Source organism: Marmota marmota, unplaced genomic scaffold (genome assembly GCF_001458135.2).
Source record: "Marmota marmota marmota unplaced genomic scaffold, marMar, whole genome shotgun sequence".
Lineage (NCBI taxonomy): Eukaryota > Metazoa > Chordata > Mammalia > Rodentia > Sciuridae > Marmota > Marmota marmota.
Genome location: NW_026000026.1, coordinates 4,521,866 through 4,541,380, shown reverse-complemented (window position 1 = coordinate 4,541,380; position 19,515 = coordinate 4,521,866). Strand labels below are relative to the sequence as shown.

The window sequence follows — 19,515 nt, the reverse complement described above, 5'->3', positions numbered from 1 at the left end:
CCGACCAAGATCAGACAGCACACAAATGTAGGTGCTGGGATATTTGGATGCTCAGTTTGGCCTGACTCTGGAGTACTTTATCCCATATCATCATACCAAGAGAAAACTCATTAACAACCAGCTTCCGCCCAGCAGAGAAACCTGGGTCTGGCTTTGGGAGGCTCAGTTCATTGAGGAACTGGAGATAACTGGCCACACTGCACCATGGCATCTGCTATGATAGAGGCATGCAGAACTTACCAGGGGAACTCACCGTAGGGAGATGGCAACTGTACTGGGAAAGAGGTGATGCTTAAACAAGACACAGAAAAATGAGGACTTGAGAAAGATCCCATGGACTTGGAAGGGGGCCCTTTCCTACAGCATGGAATCATCTGGATCAGTTAATTTTCTGTTTGTCTCAGATCCATTCTCTCACATTCTCCTGGTCGGCTCCGTTTGGCAAAGGCTGAGCTCTGCAAACCATGTTTCCTAGGCTCCTTTGCCAACTGGCTTCCAGCTAGGGTCAGCCAATGGGAAGCCCTGGTGACAGATTGGAAGGGAAGAATCAGGAAGAAAGAAACCAGGGTATCTCTCCCCATCTCTCAGTCCTGGAAAGGTGAGGTATGGGAGGTACTTGGGCAGCTTTGGGGACACCTCCAAGGATTTAGTCCTGTGAGATGGGCCTTGAAGAGTCCCAGTTCCTGGTCTCTAGTAATACATCTCCTCTCTTTATACCTCCTGCTCAGAGAAACTGGGGCTTCTTGAAGTTGCCATTATCAGGTCTGCCTCAACCCCCCAGGCTGCTGTTTTGCCATCAAACAGCTCTCTCTGTTGCTGATTCTCAGTATTAAATTCCTTTTTCTTTTCTTTTGGTGGTACTGGGGATTGAACCCAGGAAACTTCACCACTGAGCTACATCCCAGACTTCATCCCCAGCTCTTCCTTGTATTTTATTTAGAGACAGGGTCTCATTGAGTTGCTTAGGGCCTTCTTAAGTTGCTGAGACTGGTTTTGAACTTGTGATCCTCTTGTCTCAGCCTCCTGAGCCACTGGGATTTCAGGCACGTGCCAACACACGTGGCTTACATTATCTCTTTTGAACCATCTGACATGGTTTCTATTTTCCTGATTATATCCCTCATCTTCTGTCTGTTACCTGTCTGTAAAATGAGGGATCATTCTTCATTCATACAGTAAAACTGGGCTAAATGTTGCAATACCATAGGAAATAGGCAGGGTAAAGGAGACAAAATCCAGGCCCTGCCTGTTCCTCGAGTCTCCGTATGATCAGACGAGATGCCTGCGTGCATGTTACTTGCTACCTGAATATCAAGAATTACTGTCATGGGCTGGGGTTGTGGCTCAGTGGGAGAACGCTCACCTATCATGTGCAAGGCCCTGGGTTGGATCCTCAGTACTACATAAAAATAAATAAAATAAAGGTGTTGTGTCCAACTACAACAAAAAAATAAATATTAAAAAAATCACTGTCACACACACAGGCAAATATTATTTGGACTTCAGCCTATTTTCTGAATTTAAGGGTTGAGATGTTAGGGACCTTACCCACTACCCCACCCACCTCCAATCCTGAAGATTTAGGACAAATGAAAGGAAACCTTAATTTACACCACAGGGTGTCAACTGAAGGGATTCATTATCCCAAGTGGTGGTACAGTTTTAAGCTATAATAGGTTTTTAAAAACAGGTTTAGCCAAGCCCTAGATGGCAATGGCATAGAGGGAAGGTAGGGAGGAGCCACAAAGCACCCACCTGCTAGTGGCCTACTCTCAGCTCTGCTGCCCACCTGGGGCATCTGGGCATGAGGAGATTGGGCTGGGTCAGGAAACCAGGGCTGAAATTCCAAAAGTGCTGACCATCAAGTGCCTGAGCTTGGACAAGTCACTTCACTGCTCTTGAGCCCGTTTCCTCATCGGCAAGGTGGGAATTCTGAGAGGATCTAGGATTTCTAGTTGTTGTGATTACAGTCTAAAGAGCTCGATGCAGCATTTGGAACTTGGTAAGTGCTTGATAAACATTGGCTAGTATGATTATTATCTGCTGCAGGAGACTTGGCCGGGACTCATGCCCTCTCCAATAGACCAGGAAACTTGCTGTATGATTTTGAGCAAGTCAATTCCTTTCTCAGGGCTTCAGTTTCCTCATCTGTAAAATGTCTGAGGAAAAGACAAAGTATCCATTCAAGAACCAGATAATATTAGAGGTACACTAGAAATGGTACAGCGATATAAAAGGATGGCGCTACTTGGTTTTTAATGTTTCATTTCTTTTTTTTTAAATTTTAATGTTATATATGACAACAGAATGCATTACAATTCATATTACACATATAGAGCACAATTTTTCGTATCTCTGGTTGTACACTGTTTCATTTCTTAGATGACTTTATTGTTCTGTGCTTGTTTCTTCATATGCAAAATGATAATAACCACAACCACCTCATAAGGTGGTTCTGAGGATAAATTAATTTATATAAAGCTCTTGGAAGTGACTGGCACAGGGTATCTTAAAAGTCAGGATTACTAGGCATACTTCACAGGGCACCTAAGTTCTACAGGCTTTGAAATCAGACACTCCTGGGTCTACATGCCAGCTCCACACTCTTGACCTCGCAGTCACTTCCCCTCTCAGAACCTCAGCTTTCTCTTCTCCACATGGAGGATAAGCCCTGATTTCTTAAGATACCATGCTGTGCCAAAGCCTGTGCGCACCCGTATGTTGCTTGGCACACCTCCTCCTTTTCGGATGCCTTTTTCTCAATGGTCCACTTTAACACTCCTCTGACCTAGAGCCCTTTCCTTCACTGCTTCCAGAATTCTTTCCAACAGCATGCCCTGGTGGGGAGAACGCTCGATTCCCAGTAAAAAAGCCCAAGATCTGCTCACTTGACTTTAGAATGGAATGATTCTAATACGTTGTTTCCAAGGAACCACAAGGTCTTGGGCCAATGAGTCTTTCCTCTGGGCCTTGCTCTCCCGTCTGTTCCATGGTATCATGACATGCTGCAATCTTGTGACGTGGTGGCAAAGGCCAGTCTCCTGCTCTATTCCCTCTAGCACAGAAGGAAACCTAGGAAAGGCAAACCTCACCTAGGGAAAAACCGGGGAACCTCCTCATGCTCCCCTCATGCTCGAGTGCACAAAAATAACAGCTCAAAGCACCTTTTGTCCCTTTCAATAGGTTTTCTCCAACAGAAGGATTTTAAGATTCTTTTCCCCAAAATGTGTATTTTCCAATTGAGGGAAAAAAAAAAAAAAAAAAAACTTGTGCAACACAAACTTAAGGACAAAACCAGGATACCTCCCTCACTCTCCAGTGCGCTTCCATTGCAAAATGCTAATAAGCTTCAGGGGAAGGTGGCATTTGGGGCATCCTGGGGAAGGGGCATACATTTTCTGAAAGGTTGGAGGAAGACCTTTACATACACGTACGTTATTTATGATAGGCCCAGGCAGCTGTGGGAGGGTGTCGTGGTGGCAGCCCTATTAATGAGACCAGTGTATGCAGAGGACGCTCCAGTCTTCTGACTCCGTCATCTGGCTTGCCTGCTAAGTCCCTTCCTTGACTCGAAATGGAACCAGTCTTTCCCGTCTAGAAACCTCGGTTTCCCCACCTGTATGACAAGGACCACGTGCTCCCCTCCGCCAGGGCACATCAAACCGAATCGGACGAGATTCCCTCAGGCCCGAGGTCGGCGTTAGGCAATCGGTTAAAAGACAGGCAAGGCGATGGCAGGATTCACTCCTCTCCCGCCAAGTCTAAACTTCCCGCCGCCGCACGCTTTCCACAGCGGCCCCGAAAGAGCGTGAACGACACACCAGGAGCCACGCCCCGGGAGAGCCGAAGCCGCCGCCGCCGCGCCCCGCCCTGCGGCCCGGGGTAGGGACCTGCAGTGACGTCACACGACTTCCTCCGTAGCCGTCCGCCGCGAGAGAAAATAGTCCCAGGCGCCCCCTCGGACCCGTCAGCTATACTAGGCAACAGGTAAAATTCTAGAGTCCCTCCTGACCCAATTATGGTTCTGAGGCCTCAGAGCGACCTTTCGGAACACTGGGAATCTGTTTTTCACTGGGGCTGCGGTGGAAGTAGTTCCGGCACACAGTAGGATGATGGGTTCCTCCGCAGCGGGGAAAAGAGGATGGCGACCTCGTCGATGCCGGAGCCGGAGAGGAAGGCGGCAACGAAAGCCTCAGGTGAGCGTCGGGTAATGTCAGGCCGCCACCCTGCACCCTGCTGTGGAGTAAAGCCCCACTGCCGAGATACCCGGCGGCGAGGTCCCGGGCCGGCGGGGCTGTCCGAACAGGGCCCCGGGGTCCCAGGCCCTTTAGTCGCTCTCGCACTTGCCTGAGCGGAAACCCGGCGCCGCCACAAGATGGCGTCGGGCCTGGGGCTCAGGCAGCGCCGGGGACAGCCCCGAGTCACCAGGCCCCGAGACCGTCTCTGTCAGCCCCCTCCGCAGGGGAGCCAGGGGCGGGGGGAGCGAACCACTGACCCAGGGGGCCTGCGGGTTGTACCACGGACCCCGCACCCGGGGGGACTGTGGGGGGGGCCGAAGGGCTGAACCACGGGGCCAGTAAATCGAGCCATTGTGCGGGGCCGGGGAAAGGGCCAAGATTACCGGCCAGTGACCCACCGTGCCAGGGAACGGCCCTAGCCTAGGAGGCAAGGCTTCCCCGTGCTCTTCCGGGAGCTCCCCTCGCAGTACACGTGAAGCCCCGCCCCGTCGGAGACTCAGTCTTCGCATCTGCAAAATGGGCCCAAGAGTGCAGATGGGGCAGTCGAGGCCAGGGAGGTGGCCCACTTGTTCCAGTTCTGGTCACCTCTTCTCGCAGAGTGAAAGCCCTAAACACTGCGCCCCGCTGTCAGGCGGCCCCCTGAACCGATGGAGGAGAACGAGGTGGAGAGCAGTAGCGACGCCGCCCCTCGTCCTGGGCGGCCCGAGGAACCTTCGGAGAGCGGCCTGTGCGTGTGCACTTCAGAAGCCGTGTCTGCCGATAGCAGCGACGCCGCGTCGGTCCCAGGACCCGGGGAGGCCGACGACTCTGGCGTGGGGCAAAGCTCAGACCGCGGTGGCCGCTCTCTGGTATGGACCGGGCTGGACGGCGTGGGTGGAGGCAGGGACCAGGGCAGCAGTACCTGGCAGCCGTGGAGCAGCAGCCAGCAAGGCTTGCTTGGTGCTAATATTGGTCGTTTCTGAGCCAGGCATCGTGCCAAACACCTGACGTGGATTTTCTCAGCTAAGCTTCATCTCTTGTAAGGCACACGCCAGTTTTTCTTTAAAGAAAAAGGAAATCAAGGCACAGGCTGCGGACAGAGTCAGGACGCAGATCTAGGCTTGGGCTTCTCCAGTGCACCGCCCAGTGTCCCCACACCTTGAGAGGCGGCGTCCTGGTTCACGTTTTGGCCCTGCCTGCGTTCACTGGGAGACCTGTCTGAGAAGTGAAGAGGGGTCCCTGCTTCCCTGCCTGCGGGGTTGCCACCATTCTCTGGGAGCACTTTGCAAGCCATCTCTCCCTGGCCCTGCCACTTTGTAGCTCTGAGGTTTTGAGCAAGCTACCCAACTTCTAGCCCTCGACTTCCTCATCTCAAAAGTGGGAATGACAGCCATACTTGCCTTGTAGAGTTTTTGTGAGGATTAAAGGAGTCAGTATATGCAAAGCCGTTGAAACCTCTCTCAGCTCATAGTAAGCACACCTCACTGGTCGTGGTTACCTGCAGGTGGTGGTCTGCAGGACATCTCTCCACAGAGCTACAAAGCAATGGTCCTGTCTCTCATTGGGGTTTCATTAAGTCACCAGAGATGGTCCTGCCATGTGTCCAGCATGCACTAGACCCTAGAGATATAGTTGGGGCCAAGACAGGTGTGGTCCACGCCCTTATGGAGAGTACAGCCGGGCATGGGGGTGATGGTGGTGCAGGAAGCATCCTGCAGGTCTGGGGTTCGAGTGGGGGAGTGCTTCTGTAGGCCTGAGGAATTGCATCCACATTGGGCTTCTCCACTGCACGGCCAGTGTCCCCACCCCTGAGAGGCAGCGTCCTGGTTCACATCTTGGCCCTGCCTGGGCTCACTGGGAGACCTCTCTGAGAAAGCCTCAGAAGTGCAGAAGCACCTGCCATCATGTAGCACAGTGATGGGGACAGGGGTGGCCGCAGCACAGAGGACAGGGAGGTCCTCTCTTGGCCTTGGGCTCAGGGTTGGCTTTCTAAAAGAGGCACCACTAAGTGGTGCTGCAGGCTGAGTAGGGATTGGCCCCGGGCAGTGTGGAAGGTGTAGGCTGAAGGAAGGGTCCATGCCACAGCCCATTGGGACGCCTCCAGCTGGCTGTGGCAGGGGTGTGGAGAGACCCCTTCTCTTATTTGGGGGCAGCCCCTGACAAGAGTCAACTGGTCTTTTTTTCAGTAGACTCTGACTAGAGAGCTGCTCCCACGGGGCCTCAGTGGGGCTAAGGGTGCGGGTGGCCCCATTTACCGTGTCCTGGGCTGGAGAGCCGAGGACAGCAGGGGAGCTGCAGGTTCCCTGGCTGCCCCTCCCTGGCTCCTGAACTGCCCCATTTCTTGCCACCCAGGAAGAGGTGTCTGAGAGCAGCTCAAGCACCGACCCTCTGCCTCATGGCTACCTCCCTGATTCGTCTTCCGTGTCCCGTGGGCCTGTGGCAGGGGTGCCAGGCGGGCCCCCAGCACTGGTGCACTCCAGCGCTCTCCCCGACCCCAGCATGCTGGTGTCCGACTGCGCAGCCTCCTCCTCAGACCTGGGCTCTGCCATTGACAAGATCATCGAGTCCACCATCGGGCCCGACCTCATCCAGAGTGAGTCAGAGGCCACAGGGCTGCCTCGCAGGGACTTCCCCACGAAGTCCAGTGCCAGCTGTGTGGACACACGCTACTTACCTTTCTGGGACAAGTGTGTGAGAGGGAAAGGATAACCCCTGTTTCATGGTGGCAGATGACACAGGATTAAATGATTCAGTGCAGTAACGCTCTTCGTGTGGTGCCCCCGTGGGACAGCATTCGATTGATGACAGAAACAGTTACAGCTGACTTTGTGCTAGGGACACTTCTCACACTTCACATGCAGGAGCTCATCAATCCTCCCAGTAACCCCAAAGGCGAATACTGTCATTATCCTTACCGTCCGGAAGAGAAACCTGAGGCACAGAGTATGTCACCACTGTCACTAGGCAGGGGCGGAGGATGGTCCTGGGCCATAAGCCAAAACAGATAACCCCAGAGCTCATGCTGTTAAGTACCACGCTATGCTTTCTGTCATTAGTGACATGACAGAGGCCCTAGCAACTTACAGAGCCCTGGGACAGTCTGAGAAGCCAACTCAGAAAGTGGCACAGGGAACTCTTGACCCTGAAGAAGTTGGAGCAGGAGGAGGAGCACTTTCCAGGTCTCAAATGGCCAGGGACATGGGGTAGCCGCAGAATCCTGGTGACTGGGCCTGCGGCTCACCCACACCAAGCCTCCCACCTGCCCTGCAGAGATGCACCCGAGGGTCAGTGGACCATGGAGCTGGTTTCTAGTTGCAGGAGGTGGGGGACCTGTGAGTGGGCCTGCCCTGTCACCCCCTTCCAGGAGGGTGACCTTCGTCCTCTCTTTGCCTAGGCTGCATCACCGTGACCAGTGCTGAAGATGCTGGGGCTGAGGCCACTCGCTATCTGATCCTGCAGGGCCCAGATGATGGTGAGACCAATAGCAGCCCCGGAGCCCTGCAGGGAGCAGGGACGGGAGAGCACAGGTTCTGCCACAGATCGCAGAGCCCTGTGTGGTCTTGGCAGATTGTCCGCTGCTCTGGCCTCGCGTTTCTCTCTTGGCAAAGTGCCTCTGGTGGGGAATTTGGTTCTGGGATCCCTGGGCCTGCCTGGGAAGGACAGCTGGAGCTCATGGCCAGTCCTGCCTTATGCTAACCTCCCCCAATCCACTGACCTGTTCCCAGGCGCCCCCATGACATCACCAATGTCCAGTTCCACCCTGGCCCACAGCCTGGCCGCCATCGAGGCCCTTTCAGATGGCCCCACGTCCACATCCACATGCCTGGAGCCACCGGAGGAGGTGCAGGGTGGGGCCAGCTCCCTGGCCCAGCTGCCCCCAGCCTCTGGCACTGAGGAGCTGGACCTCCAGAGCCTGGAGGCCATGATGGAGGTGGTGGTGGTGCAGCAGTTCAAGTGCAGGATGTGCCAGTACCGCAGCGGCACCAAGGCCACGCTGCTGCGGCACATGCGGGAACGGCACTTCCGCCCAGGTACATCGCAGCAGCCTGCCTGGCGTGGACGGCATGGAGGGTGGAGTCCTGGGAGCCGGACACAGCAGGCTCGTCTACCCTTGCCTCAGCAGCAGCAGCAGCAGCCGGTAAGAAGGGACGTCTCCGGAAATGCGGCCCATCGACCAAGAGCCAGGAGGAGGAGGGGCCCGAGGAGGAGGAGGAGGAGGATGACATTGTAGATGCCGGTGCCATTGATGACCTGGAGGGTAAGCCACCTTGGTTCCCAAGCCTGCCGTCCCCCGCCCATCTCAGACACTCACTGAGATCCTTCTGGCCCCCGTGGGAGCCGATATACCAAAGGGGACTTCCACTGTAAGAGCGAAGGCCGGCTGTGGGACCAGGACTCTGCAGTTGTGCAGGCTGCACGCTTAAAAGAGAGCCCGGGGCCTTATTCCCATTTATTCAACAGAAATGTAAGCAAAAATGCTGCCCGAGGCCGGCAGCTTCGGGGCTTTTTTTGTAGTCATGCTAAAAGTAAAAAAGAAAAAGGTAAAATTGATCATATATCTTGTTTACCTGACATCTGAAATACTATTTCAACACATAATCGTTTATTTTATTTTTAAAAAGTGAAGTCATTTTACTTCAGTTATTTGTGCTAATTTTTGAGATCATATCTCAGTTTGTCATGGAACTTTTTTTTTTTCTTTTTAGGTACTGGGGACTGAACTCAGGGGCCCTCGGCCACTGAGCCACACCCCAAGCCCTATTTTGTATTTTTTATTTAGAAACAGGGTCTCACTGAGTTTTATTTATATATATATATATGTATTTTTTAGTTTTAGGTGGACACGTATCTTTATTTTTTATCTGTATGTGGTGCTGAGGATCAAACCCAGGGCTCTGCGCATGCCAGGCGAGCACGCTACCGCTTGAGCCACATCCCCAGCCCCTAACATCTCACTTTTGCTGAGGCCAACTTTGAACTCGAGATCCTCCTCCCTCAGCCTCCTGAGCCACTGGGATGACAGGCCTGTGCCACTGTGCTGGGTTAGAGGAGGCACTTTTTAAGTGCTCGGTGGCCGTCTTGGCTGGTGGCCGCTGGGTAGTGGTGCAGTTTGTGGACTCCTGTTCGCTGCAGCGGTTTTCTGGTGACTGTCTTGAGGAAGGGGTGCTGTTTTCTGCTTCACGTAGAGATACTGCTCGAGCTCAGCAGGTGCCAGGAAGGACACAGAGAAGACAGTGGCCTGGAGGGAGGTGCTGGCAGTCTATGGGGCCCAGGAGGGCTTCCTGGGGGGTCTTACTGGTAGGCTTGGGGGAGGAGCAGGCAGAGATGGGGAGGTGGCCTCTTCCCAGGGGAGCCAGCCTAGGGGTCAGAGCTGGAAGGGCAGGCCCAGCCACTGTCCTCCTGTCCCCATAGAGGACAGCGACTACAATCCAGCTGAGGATGAGCCCCGAGGCCGGCAGCTTCGGCTCCAGCGTCCCACACCCAGTTCCCCAAGACCACGACGGAGACCTGGCCGGCCCCGGAAGCTGCCTCGTCTGGAGACCTCAGACCTGTCTGCTGGTGAGACTTGGTCACGGGCAGGGTTGAGAGTGGGTCAAGGGTGGCCTTCCTCCCTGCGCGCTCCCGTGGAGCACTGAGTCTGCCCGCAGGGCAGCAGCCTTGCCCGGGCTGGCCCACAGGCTCTCCAGGCCCCAGCCAGGGAAGCTCTAGCACAGCTTGTGAAGGTGACGTCCAGTGGCAAGTTGTCACAGCAGAAGAGGCGTGTGGGTCTCTGTAACTGAACAGTCACCAAGTGTAAATATTACTGAACCGAGAGCACAAACCTGAGGCCTGAGACCATGGGGACCGCAGCTAGAGCCGCAGTGCGGGGAGAACCTGGCGCATGCCCGCCACCTCCCACCTCTCATCTGTGAGGTTTGGTTCTTAAAGTGGCCGTCTCGGCACTGGTTGAAGAGGTGACACACTCAGATGGCTTCCCTACAGAGGGTGTGAGCGGCACAGTGCCTCCTCCTCCGTGCCTCCTCCTCCGTGCCTCCCACTGGCCCCTGGCCACAGCCTCCCTGGGAAGGCCAGCAGTAGAGCACTGCTGTCACTTCCCAAGCCCACAGTAGACCACTCGACAGATAGGACAAATGAGGCTTGGAGGGGCGGTGACGTTTCCTGAGAACGCACAGCAGTCAGTGAGGAGCTGACACGACCCCAGCATCCTGCCAGGGAGGTCCCCAGATCCCTTGCTGTCACCCCAGACTGTCCCATTTAAGCCTGCCTCTCTGACCTTGGGTGGTCTGCAGGTGACCCAGTGTGTGCACTGGTGGTCCGTGACTGGGTGTGGGGTTATCTGGCTGGCCTCTGGCCCGCCTGTCCACATCAGTCCTGTGCATCTGGCTGATCTGTGACCTGCATGTCTGTAGCAGGTGGGGGAGATCCTCTAGTGAGCTCGCAGAGCACCAAGAGCCCTCTGGGGCCACCAGATCCTGAGGCTCCCAGCTCCTCAGGCCCCGGACACCTGGAGGCCCTGGGCAAGGCCGGCAAGGTCACCATGGAGCCTGGTGTGAGCCAGTCAGACACAGAGATTGCAGCCGCATCCTGCCAGGAGGTGCCCGATGCCCCACCGCGCCGCCGTGGTCGACCTTCACGGCGATTTCTGGGCAAGAAATACCGAAAGTACGCGGAGCAGAGCTAAGGGGGAAGAGGCGGGTGAGGGGCTCCTTGGGGTCCCCTGGAGCTCCCAGCAGACCTCTCCCCACACCCTCTTGGCAGGTATTATTACAAGTCGCCCAAACCGCTTCTGCGGCCCTATCTGTGCCGCATTTGTGGCTCACGCTTCCTGTCCCATGAGGACCTGCGCTTCCACGTCAACTCCCACGAGGCTGGTGACCCCCAGCTCTTCAAGTGCCTGCAGTGCAGCTACCGCTCCCGCCGCTGGTCCTCACTCAAGGTGCCGCAGCAGGGGGAAGGGGAGACGCAGAAGCAGGCAGAGGCCACTGGTGGTGCTGGGGCGGGTGGCCTGAGCATGCTGCACCTGTCCCTTCCTCTCAGGACACCTCTGGCCTCAGCATGTGCACAGCAGTAGTCCTTCTAGCCTCACTGGGACATTGGGAGGGGCCTGCAGAGGGCTGCTGAGGTGGTGTGGAGGTGGCCTGGTGACACCCTATTTTCACCGGTACCATTCCCATTGTGGATGTCATAGCTTTGCTTGTTGCCACCCCACTCTGGCGGGAGTGGCCTCTTCGGTCAGTGTTGGAGCTTTGCAGCAGAGGGCAGCGATGTGTCTCGAGAAAGGGGCTCCTTTTCCCCTAACCCAGGGTGCCACGTGGGCCTGCAGCAGCCCCGAGCCCGTCTTCGTCTGGCTAATCATGTCCTCACATGGCCCACGAGGTGCAGGGTTTCAGGAGCCCCATTTTACTGTCCCGGCAAGCTGCTACTTGGCCCGGCCAGTGTGCTGTGGCAGGTCGCAGCTGTGGGGGTATGACTGGGGTCCGAGTCACAGGCTTTCTTTTTGTACTGCTTCCTGCAGACAGGGACCCTGACCTGGAAGTTGTTTTGTGGACGCCACAGGGGTGTTCCACAGCACAGTGGGGAGGGCGGAGCTGAAGAGCCGGGCCGCCTAGCCACGCTCCAGGCTCTGCATCTCAGGGCCTTTCACCCGGAGCTGTTTCCTGTTTTATCAGATGGCAAGTTGGCACAGGCTTGGCGCATAGTGGGTGCTCTTGCTGGGGAGAGTGCCCAGCCTTCACAGGCCTTGGCCCTTGTAACGCGCCTGCTGCCTGCACACCCTTGGTCTGTGAGCCCCGTGGAACCCCACGGCCGTGGGTGCACGCAGGGGAAGCCGGGCCCAGCCAGTCTCTGCCTCTCCTGCAGGAGCACATGTTCAACCACGTGGGCAGCAAGCCCTACAAGTGTGACGAGTGTAGCTACACCAGTGTCTACCGCAAGGACGTCATTCGGCATGCAGCTGTTCACAGCCGAGACAGGTCGGTGCGTGTGGGGTGGTGGGGAGGGGCTGCTGAGTGGGGAAGGTGGAGGTTCACCATGGTTCCCAGTTACCACACTCCTGCTCCGGGCCCACCCGATTCACAATGAATTAGAGACAGGACCAGGAAGCCAGGGTGATTATTCCCGTCAGGTCCGCTAGGATAGGGCAGGAGTGAGGCCTTGGGGTCCCCATCTGCTTTCTTTTCTCATCTGGAAAATGGGGACAGTTGAGGGGATTGAAGGGAATTTTGTGCTTGGGGTTTCTGTAAATGATGAGCGATCCTGTGCGCTCCGCATCACACTTCTGTCAGTGCTGAGAATAGACCTAGGACCAGAAGCAGCAGGTGTGCCTGGAGACTGGTGGTTGCTCACCAAATTACAGTCAGGTCTGCAGCTTCCGCAAGGGATGGTCTCCCTGGGAGCAATGTGTGAGCAGGTTGGGGGAGACCACTGGGGCCCTGGCTCAGAGTGGGTCTGTGGAGAGAGAAGTCGGCTTTCCAGGATGTCTGTGGGTTTCCTTAAAAACCAGGTGTGGGATTGCACACCTGTGATCTCTGCTACTTGAGAGGCTGAGGCAGGAGGGGTTACAAGTTCAAGGCCAGCCTGGGCAGTTTAGACCCTATCTCAAAATAAAAGGGCTGGGGTGTAGCTGAGTGGAGGCAAGCCCCTGGGTTCCGTCCCCAGCAGTGGGATGTGGGGGGATAGAAGGAAAGAGGAAAGGAAGGAAGGAAAGGGAAGGGGATGCGGGGGGAATGGAAGGCAATTTGGGGGCCAGGTAAGATTGGGACCACCAGGCGGGTGCCTGTCATCCCACAGCTCTTTCCTGTGGGACTTTCTCAGTACTTTGTGATTGGGAAGGGAGATGGTTTCCCAAGGTGGCCAAGTGCAGGACGTGTCACAGCATGTCTCTCAGCATTGTCCCTAGTGAACCCTATCCCGGAAACCTGAGGAAGGATCTTAGGGGGGAAGAGAAGAACTTAGGACTAAGATGGAGTTGGGGGATGTGAGGGTGCATGCGGGCTGAGGAGGCTGAGCCTTAACTCCTGGGTCTTCCTTTCCTAGGAAGAAGAGGCCAGACCCGGTGAGTGGGGGCCCTGACCTGGGAGGATCCTGCCTGGGGGCCAGGGCTGAGACTAGCAGTGGGCAAGAGGTGAAGTCTGACCCTTCTCTCTTCTCTTTCTCTGTCCTCTTCATCTGGCCTCCTCTCATGTCTTCCCAGACCCCAAAACTGAGCTCTTTCCCCTGCCCTGTGTGCGGCCGCGTGTACCCCATGCAGAAGAGACTGACACAGCACATGAAGACGCATAGCACTGAGAAGCCCCACATGTGTGACAAGGTGAGTGGGCCAAGCCCTGGGTAGGGACGAGGGCCTTCCCCAGGCCTTCCCCCTCTGACTCCATCCATCCCCTGCAGTGTGGAAAGTCCTTTAAGAAGCGCTACACCTTCAAAATGCACCTGCTCACACACATCCAGGCTGTCGCCAACCGCAGGTACGTCCCGCCGAGTCCCCCGGTGATGGGAGCACCCCTCCCCTTGCTGAGCTTCCCCCCCTCTTTCCGCCCCAGGTTTAAGTGTGAGTTCTGTGAGTTCGTCTGTGAGGACAAGAAGGCACTGCTGAACCACCAGCTCTCCCACGTCAGCGACAAGCCCTTCAGATGCAGCTTTTGTCCTTACCGTACCTTCCGGGAGGACTTCCTGCTGTCCCACGTGGCTGTCAAGCACACAGGTCAGGCTGGCACAACCCGCCCCCCACCCTTGGTTCCCCATGACCCAGGTCGGAGGCTCCTCTCCGTGGCAGCCCAGCCTGGGAGCACCTAGTCCTCAGGTGTGAACGGGCCTTCCCTGCGCGGCCAGGTCTCACCCGGGCTCCGCAGTGCAGCAGGCAGGCCCGGCGTGGAGAAGGCGGTGTTCTGTCCCCTTGCCGCCCAGCCGCTGGTCGGCACACTGGGGAGCAGAGAAAGAGCTGGAGTTCCCTTAGCCAGGTTCACTTTTCCCTGGGGGGTGTGGCCATGTGACCTTGGAAACTGTCACTCTTAGGAAGACTGAGTGCAGCTGGTGGCCTGATCCATTGCAGTCCTGGCCACCACTGTAGAAGCACAGGAATGATTTGCTGGGAGTGGCAGCGGAGAGGTCCCGGGTTGGGGACGGTCTCCTGGGGGCAGTGAGGGAGCACTCCCCGCTGTGCCCGCAGGAGCCAAGCCCTTTGCCTGTGAGTACTGCCACTTCAGCACGCGCCACAAGAAGAACCTGCGCCTGCATGTGCGCTGCCGCCACGCGAGCAGCTTCGAGGAGTGGGGGCGGCGCCACCCCGAGGAGCCCCCCTCCCGCCGCCGCCCCTTCTTCTCCCTGCAACAGATTGAGGAACTGAAGCAGCAGCACAGCGCAGCCCCTGGGCCACCCCCCGGCTCCCCGGGGCCTCCTGAGGTGAGCAGGTGGCAGTGGAGGGCTTTGGGGCGAGGGCCAGGTGTGATGCCACCTCTCCTGACCTCAGTGTCTTCCTTTACACATTGGGGTTCAGCGGAACAATCCCTGCCCTTTACACTGTGATAAAGGCCAGCTGAGTCAGGTGTGCCACCTCAGGCTTAGAGCAGGCATGGCTTCCAGTATACGTGGAGAGAAGGGAAATGCAGGCAGAATTCCAAAGGTCAGGAGTCCGGGACCCGTGTGGCAGCTCCAGAGGACCGGGCTGTCAGCACTGTCCCTCAGCCTTCCTAGACATATAACTTCCATTTTGCGGTTGCCCATGGTCCAGTCGGTTGTAGAAAACACCAGCCTTCTCAGCCACATCCCATAGAGGAAGCAAGAGGGAGGGATGGGGGAAAGGTAAAAACGATACCTGCCATCGGCCTTTCTATCTTTCCCTCGAACTTTACCAGAAGTCCCTTTTCTAGCTGCGTGGCCACACTTTACCTAGCTGTAAGGGAGGCTGAGAGATGTAGTCTTCAAGCTGAGTATGTTCCTCCTGTGGTGAAACTCAGAGTGATGTTAGCAAGAAAGAAGGGAAGGATGGATTCTGGGTTGGTGGCTCTCCTTCTCTGCCACGTGAGCGCCTGCAGTTGCCCCAGAAAACATGGAGCACGTGGTGTGCTGGTAGAACACAGGCGCCAGAGGTGGACGGTCCTGGTTCCCGTCCTAGCCCTTCTTAGCCAGTCACTCTCTGAGCCTCGGTCAGTCCGTCTGAGCATTGAACTGGTCAGCATTTCTGGAAGAGTGGCTAGAAGGTGAACAAGCCAAGAGAGGTGAAATGCTGACACCTCCAGGGCACTCATGAGTGGCGCTTGAATCTGGGCCACCCCCCTCAGGCTCGGTCCTGTCGTCACTCCACAGATCCCCGCAGAGGCAGCACCTTTCCAGATGCCTGAGACTCCCCCGCTTCTCTGTTCTGACACTCTGGGCAGTGCCACCATCATCTACCAGCAAGGTGAGCTCTGGGAGGCTGGGAGCTCCAGGTGGGCAGCGCAGGGTTAGGGTAGTAGTGCTGGTGGGAGACAGCGTGGAGCGGGTGCTGGGTGCCAGCCCTCTCTTAAGCTCAGGTCTCACCTCACCCAGGAGCTGAGGAGTCCACTGCAATGGCCACCCAGACGGCTCTGGATCTGCTGCTGAACATGAGTGCCCAGCGGGAGCTGGGGGGCACAGCCCTGCAGGTGAGCTGCCTGGGCCTCCACCCGGCACCCAGCTGCATGCTGGGTCCTGGAACGGAGAGCAGCAACCCGGGCCTGCCCTGCCCACGGAAGCTCCCAGTTAGTGGGGGCACAGGCCCACTGAAATCTGGTGGGCAGACTCGGGGACCTGGCTCACAGCCGGGGGGCTCTAGGAGACCAAGGAGGGCAGGGGATCTCTCTCCACTCTCCAATTCCTAGTGACCTCTGCCATTATGAGCAGAGGTGATGTTGCCTGTGGCTTCTGGGCCCTATTCTCGTTTGGTTTTCCTCCTCGCTCTGTGGCTACCCTGCTCCTGTGGATGCTCCCTCAGGGTCTGAACAAGCTTCCCCTCTCAACAAGTCCCAAGCCACCTACTGCAGCCACAGACTCTCGAGACTGCCCAGCTGGGGCCTCTCTCGCACTCCAGTGACTGTGGCGTGTTTGCACCCCACCCTCAGTTCATCGTCCTCATCCTCACCCCTTCCTTCCTCCACCCACTGCCAGGGATCACCCACACTCCTCTCTGCCCCCACACATCCAGGCCACCTCCAAGGCAGAGGGCGTCTGCTAGTGCCTCCTTTGTCCCAGACCCTGGGAAAGATGGAGCATGTGCGTTACAGATGATGAGCTCTAAAAACTTGGAGCAGTAACATGCTGCTGAGCCAGGCAGAGAAGACAGAGGGTCTGCGAAGAAGGGCTGGCGTGGCCTGGAAATGGTCATGGAACAGAGTCCATGTGTTCGGGGCCATGTAGAAGTTTACGCTCTTATATAGTTGATGGGTTTTGCCCTTGATATGATCCCTAGAAAGACCTACCCCAACCTTTACTCTAAGAGCATAGAAACATGCATCTGTATTTTTTCTTAGGGTTTTATTTTTCACAATTGAATCTTTATTCCACCTAGAATTTGGTTCTGGTGTATACAGAAAGGTAGTAGGGGTCTAACTTAATTTTTTCCAAAAGTTGTCTGACAAGGCATGTTAAAAAATCGTATCCCTATGGTTTGAAAGGGCCCCATTATCATGGGCTGGATTCCACATGGGTGGGTGAGTGTCGGGACTTTCTGGTTGTCCTGTTGATTGCTGCTCAGACGCCTGTCGCATGTGTTTTGTTTTCTAATTATAAAAGCATACACTTGGCTCAGGAGGCTGAGACAGGAGGATCGCAAGTTCAAAACCAGTCTTGGCAAAAAGCAGGGTGCTAAACAACTCAGTGAGACCCTGTCTCTAAATAAAATACAAAAAATAGGGCTGGGGATGTGGCCCTGACTTCAATCCTTGGTGTCCCCCTCCACACACAAAAAAGGTATACATACACTTGGGAAAAAACCATGTCTAGGAACTGTCCAATCTACAAGGTGAAGTCCTTAACACCCTCCCTTCTTCGGATACCAGTTAACAGAGTAAGAACTTCTTTAGGATCTTGCCCATCTACACATACAACCCTAGACGTTCATTTCTTTAAAAAATGGGATCGCACCAGTTATGCTCCTCAGCAGCACCCAGCGCCTACGAATCTCGTTTTCCACGTCTCCACGCCATGCTCTTCATTCATTACATAGATGTTCTGGCAGTTAGTCAGTTCTTTATTGGTTGGGTTTTTTCTAGTTTTTCACTAATTCAAGCAGTGCAATCTGATGGAGGCACATTTCATGGTCTTAGTTTAAAACATGATTGTAATTGAGGTTGGACTTCTTCATATGTTTGTCAAAGACCATTTTGCTCCTTTCCTGAATCACCTGCTTGTATCCTCCGTCTCTTTTTCTATTATCTTTGTTATTACTTTACAAGAACTCTTTTTTTATTCTTCTTTTAGTACTAGGGATTGAACCCAGGGGTGCTCTACCACTGAGCTACACCCCTAGCCTTTTTTGTTTTTCATTTTGAGACAGAATCTTGCTGAGTTGCTTAGAGCCTTGCTCAGTTGCTGAGACTGACTGGCTTTGAACTTGTAATCCTCCTACCTCAGCCTTCCAAGCCACTGGGATTACAGGCATGTGCCACCACACCCACCACTATTGACATTTTGAGCCAGATAATTCTCTGTTGTGGGTACTGTCCTGGGAAGTGTGAGATGTTTAGCAGCTGGCTTCTACCAACTATATTCCAGTGACATCTTACTTTAGTTGTGACAAACAAATGTCTTTGGACATTGTCAAATGTCCCCTAGAGAGTACTGTTACTGTCCCATTATTATTAGCTCTTTCCAGGTGCTAAATGGGATTTGGAAAACCAGGTGTGTTTTAGAAAACTTGGGCTGTGCACACGAGTGGTGATAGCACCGGATCTGGCCAGAGTGTGGATGAGCCTCGAGGCACTGAGATGGAGGAGGGTCTTATCAGCTCCTTTGCCAGGCTCTGCCCATCATGCCCAGTCATGCCATTGCAGGTGGCCGTGGTGAAGTCAGAGGACGTGGAAGCAGGGTTAGCGTCTTCTGGTGGGCAGCCCTCCCCCGAAGACACCACTCCACAGGTGGTCACCCTCCATGTGGCAGAGCCTGGGGGCAGTGTGGCTGCTGAGAGCCAGCTAGGCACTCCTGATCTACAGCAGATCACCTTGGCACCTGGTCCATTTGGTGGAGCTGGCTACAGTGTCATCACAGCACCCACCATGGAGGAGGGGACATCGGCTCCTGGCACACCTTACAGGTGAGATGTGTCTTCTGCAAGGCCCATACCACCTTCTGAAGGTGTGCTGTGGCAGTCAGGTCTGGGCCCATCCCACTCACCCTAGGTAGTAGGAAGTCACAGGCTGCTGGAAGATTCTGTCCTTGGGTCAGGAGCTTCCATTCTTTGGCCACTTAGCTGTTCAAGGAACTTGATATCCGGATCTCATCTAGCTCATTCCTGTGAGATCCATGTCTCCCTCCTTTACAAACATCGAAGTAGGCCAGGGAGGTCAAGTAAGTGGACTAAGTCAACACGGGGGAGTAAGGCTGTGAAGCCTGGTCTCTCTGGTTTCTAATCCCAAGTGCCCTTCGTGTTCGATGGTCAAGGTGCTGCCCACATTTGAGGTCTAACCTGCACTTGGCTTCCCTTCAGTGAGTGAGTGTGAGCAGAGATGTTAACATGCTTGGGGAACTCCGGCCACTGCGGGAGCCGGAGTTCTGCAGTGTCTGCAGCCCTGGGCAGGCTGCCTCTGCATCTTCACTGTGCTCTTGGCTGCAGGTCCTAGTTGGCCCTGCCTCCACAGGGACCAGGCTCATGGTGGCAGATCCACCCATTTGTTCCTGCCCAGCCCTCTCCTATCCCACTGGCCAGACTTGGGTCAGACTCCTGGGGCTCTTTGCCTGGCTGCCTCCTGCCCATCAAAGGGACAGAGCCGACCATTTTTTAAGCAGTACAGTTTATTGAGCACTTGATAACCATTTACAGAAGAGACAGCAGAGGCTCAGCTGGCACAGGGCAGAGCCCCAGGGTTCATCCGGTGATGTCCAGATCATCTGTAATGGCAGTTGTCTGAGGAAGGGGTTGATGCAGGCTGCCTGGGGGAGGGGCTTCCTGTGGCCCTCATCCTCACCCAGAACTCCATCTCACCATCCCCTTCTCTGTGCCCTCAGTGAAGAGCCCCCAGGGGAGGCAGCCCAGGCTGTGGTTGTAAGTGACACCCTCAAAGAAGCTGGCACCCACTATATCATGGCTGCTGATGGGACCCAGCTGCACCACATCGAGGTGAGTCTTGCA

At 55.4% G+C, this 19,515-nt stretch overlaps 1 protein-coding gene across 13 annotated transcripts in view; it reads left to right on the top strand.

The window, feature by feature from the left end:
• The first annotated feature begins 3,551 nt into the window (after nucleotides 1–3,551).
• Nucleotides 3,552–19,515, top strand: part of Znf335 (zinc finger protein 335) — a 33,030-nt gene continuing 17,066 nt past the window's right edge. The window contains exons 1-21 of one of the 13 annotated variants that reach the window (XM_048810763.1): nucleotides 3,555–3,987; nucleotides 4,129–4,196; nucleotides 4,836–5,086; nucleotides 6,570–6,810; nucleotides 7,612–7,689; nucleotides 7,943–8,248; nucleotides 8,314–8,475; nucleotides 9,404–9,466; nucleotides 9,630–9,776; nucleotides 10,628–10,880; nucleotides 10,977–11,154; nucleotides 12,078–12,190; nucleotides 13,254–13,272; nucleotides 13,411–13,527; nucleotides 13,605–13,681; nucleotides 13,757–13,917; nucleotides 14,383–14,615; nucleotides 15,519–15,612; nucleotides 15,741–15,835; nucleotides 18,221–18,480; nucleotides 19,392–19,503. In XM_048810763.1, the coding sequence (XP_048666720.1) occupies nucleotides 4,886–5,086; nucleotides 6,570–6,810; nucleotides 7,612–7,689; nucleotides 7,943–8,248; nucleotides 8,314–8,475; nucleotides 9,404–9,466; nucleotides 9,630–9,776; nucleotides 10,628–10,880; nucleotides 10,977–11,154; nucleotides 12,078–12,190; nucleotides 13,254–13,272; nucleotides 13,411–13,527; nucleotides 13,605–13,681; nucleotides 13,757–13,917; nucleotides 14,383–14,615; nucleotides 15,519–15,612; nucleotides 15,741–15,835; nucleotides 18,221–18,480; nucleotides 19,392–19,503 (2,910 nt within the window). In that variant the 5' untranslated portion in view covers nucleotides 3,555–3,987; nucleotides 4,129–4,196; nucleotides 4,836–4,885. Of the gene's footprint in view, nucleotides 4,197–4,307; nucleotides 5,087–6,569; nucleotides 6,811–7,003; nucleotides 7,502–7,611; nucleotides 7,690–7,942; nucleotides 8,249–8,313; nucleotides 8,476–9,403; nucleotides 9,467–9,629; nucleotides 9,777–10,627; nucleotides 10,881–10,976; nucleotides 11,155–12,077; nucleotides 12,191–13,253; nucleotides 13,273–13,410; nucleotides 13,528–13,604; nucleotides 13,682–13,756; nucleotides 13,918–14,382; nucleotides 14,616–15,518; nucleotides 15,613–15,740; nucleotides 15,836–18,220; nucleotides 18,481–19,391; nucleotides 19,504–19,515 lie in introns of those variants that run through there. The other 12 variants (XM_048810771.1, XM_048810765.1, XM_048810761.1 and 9 more) reach the window with 12 other exon arrangements.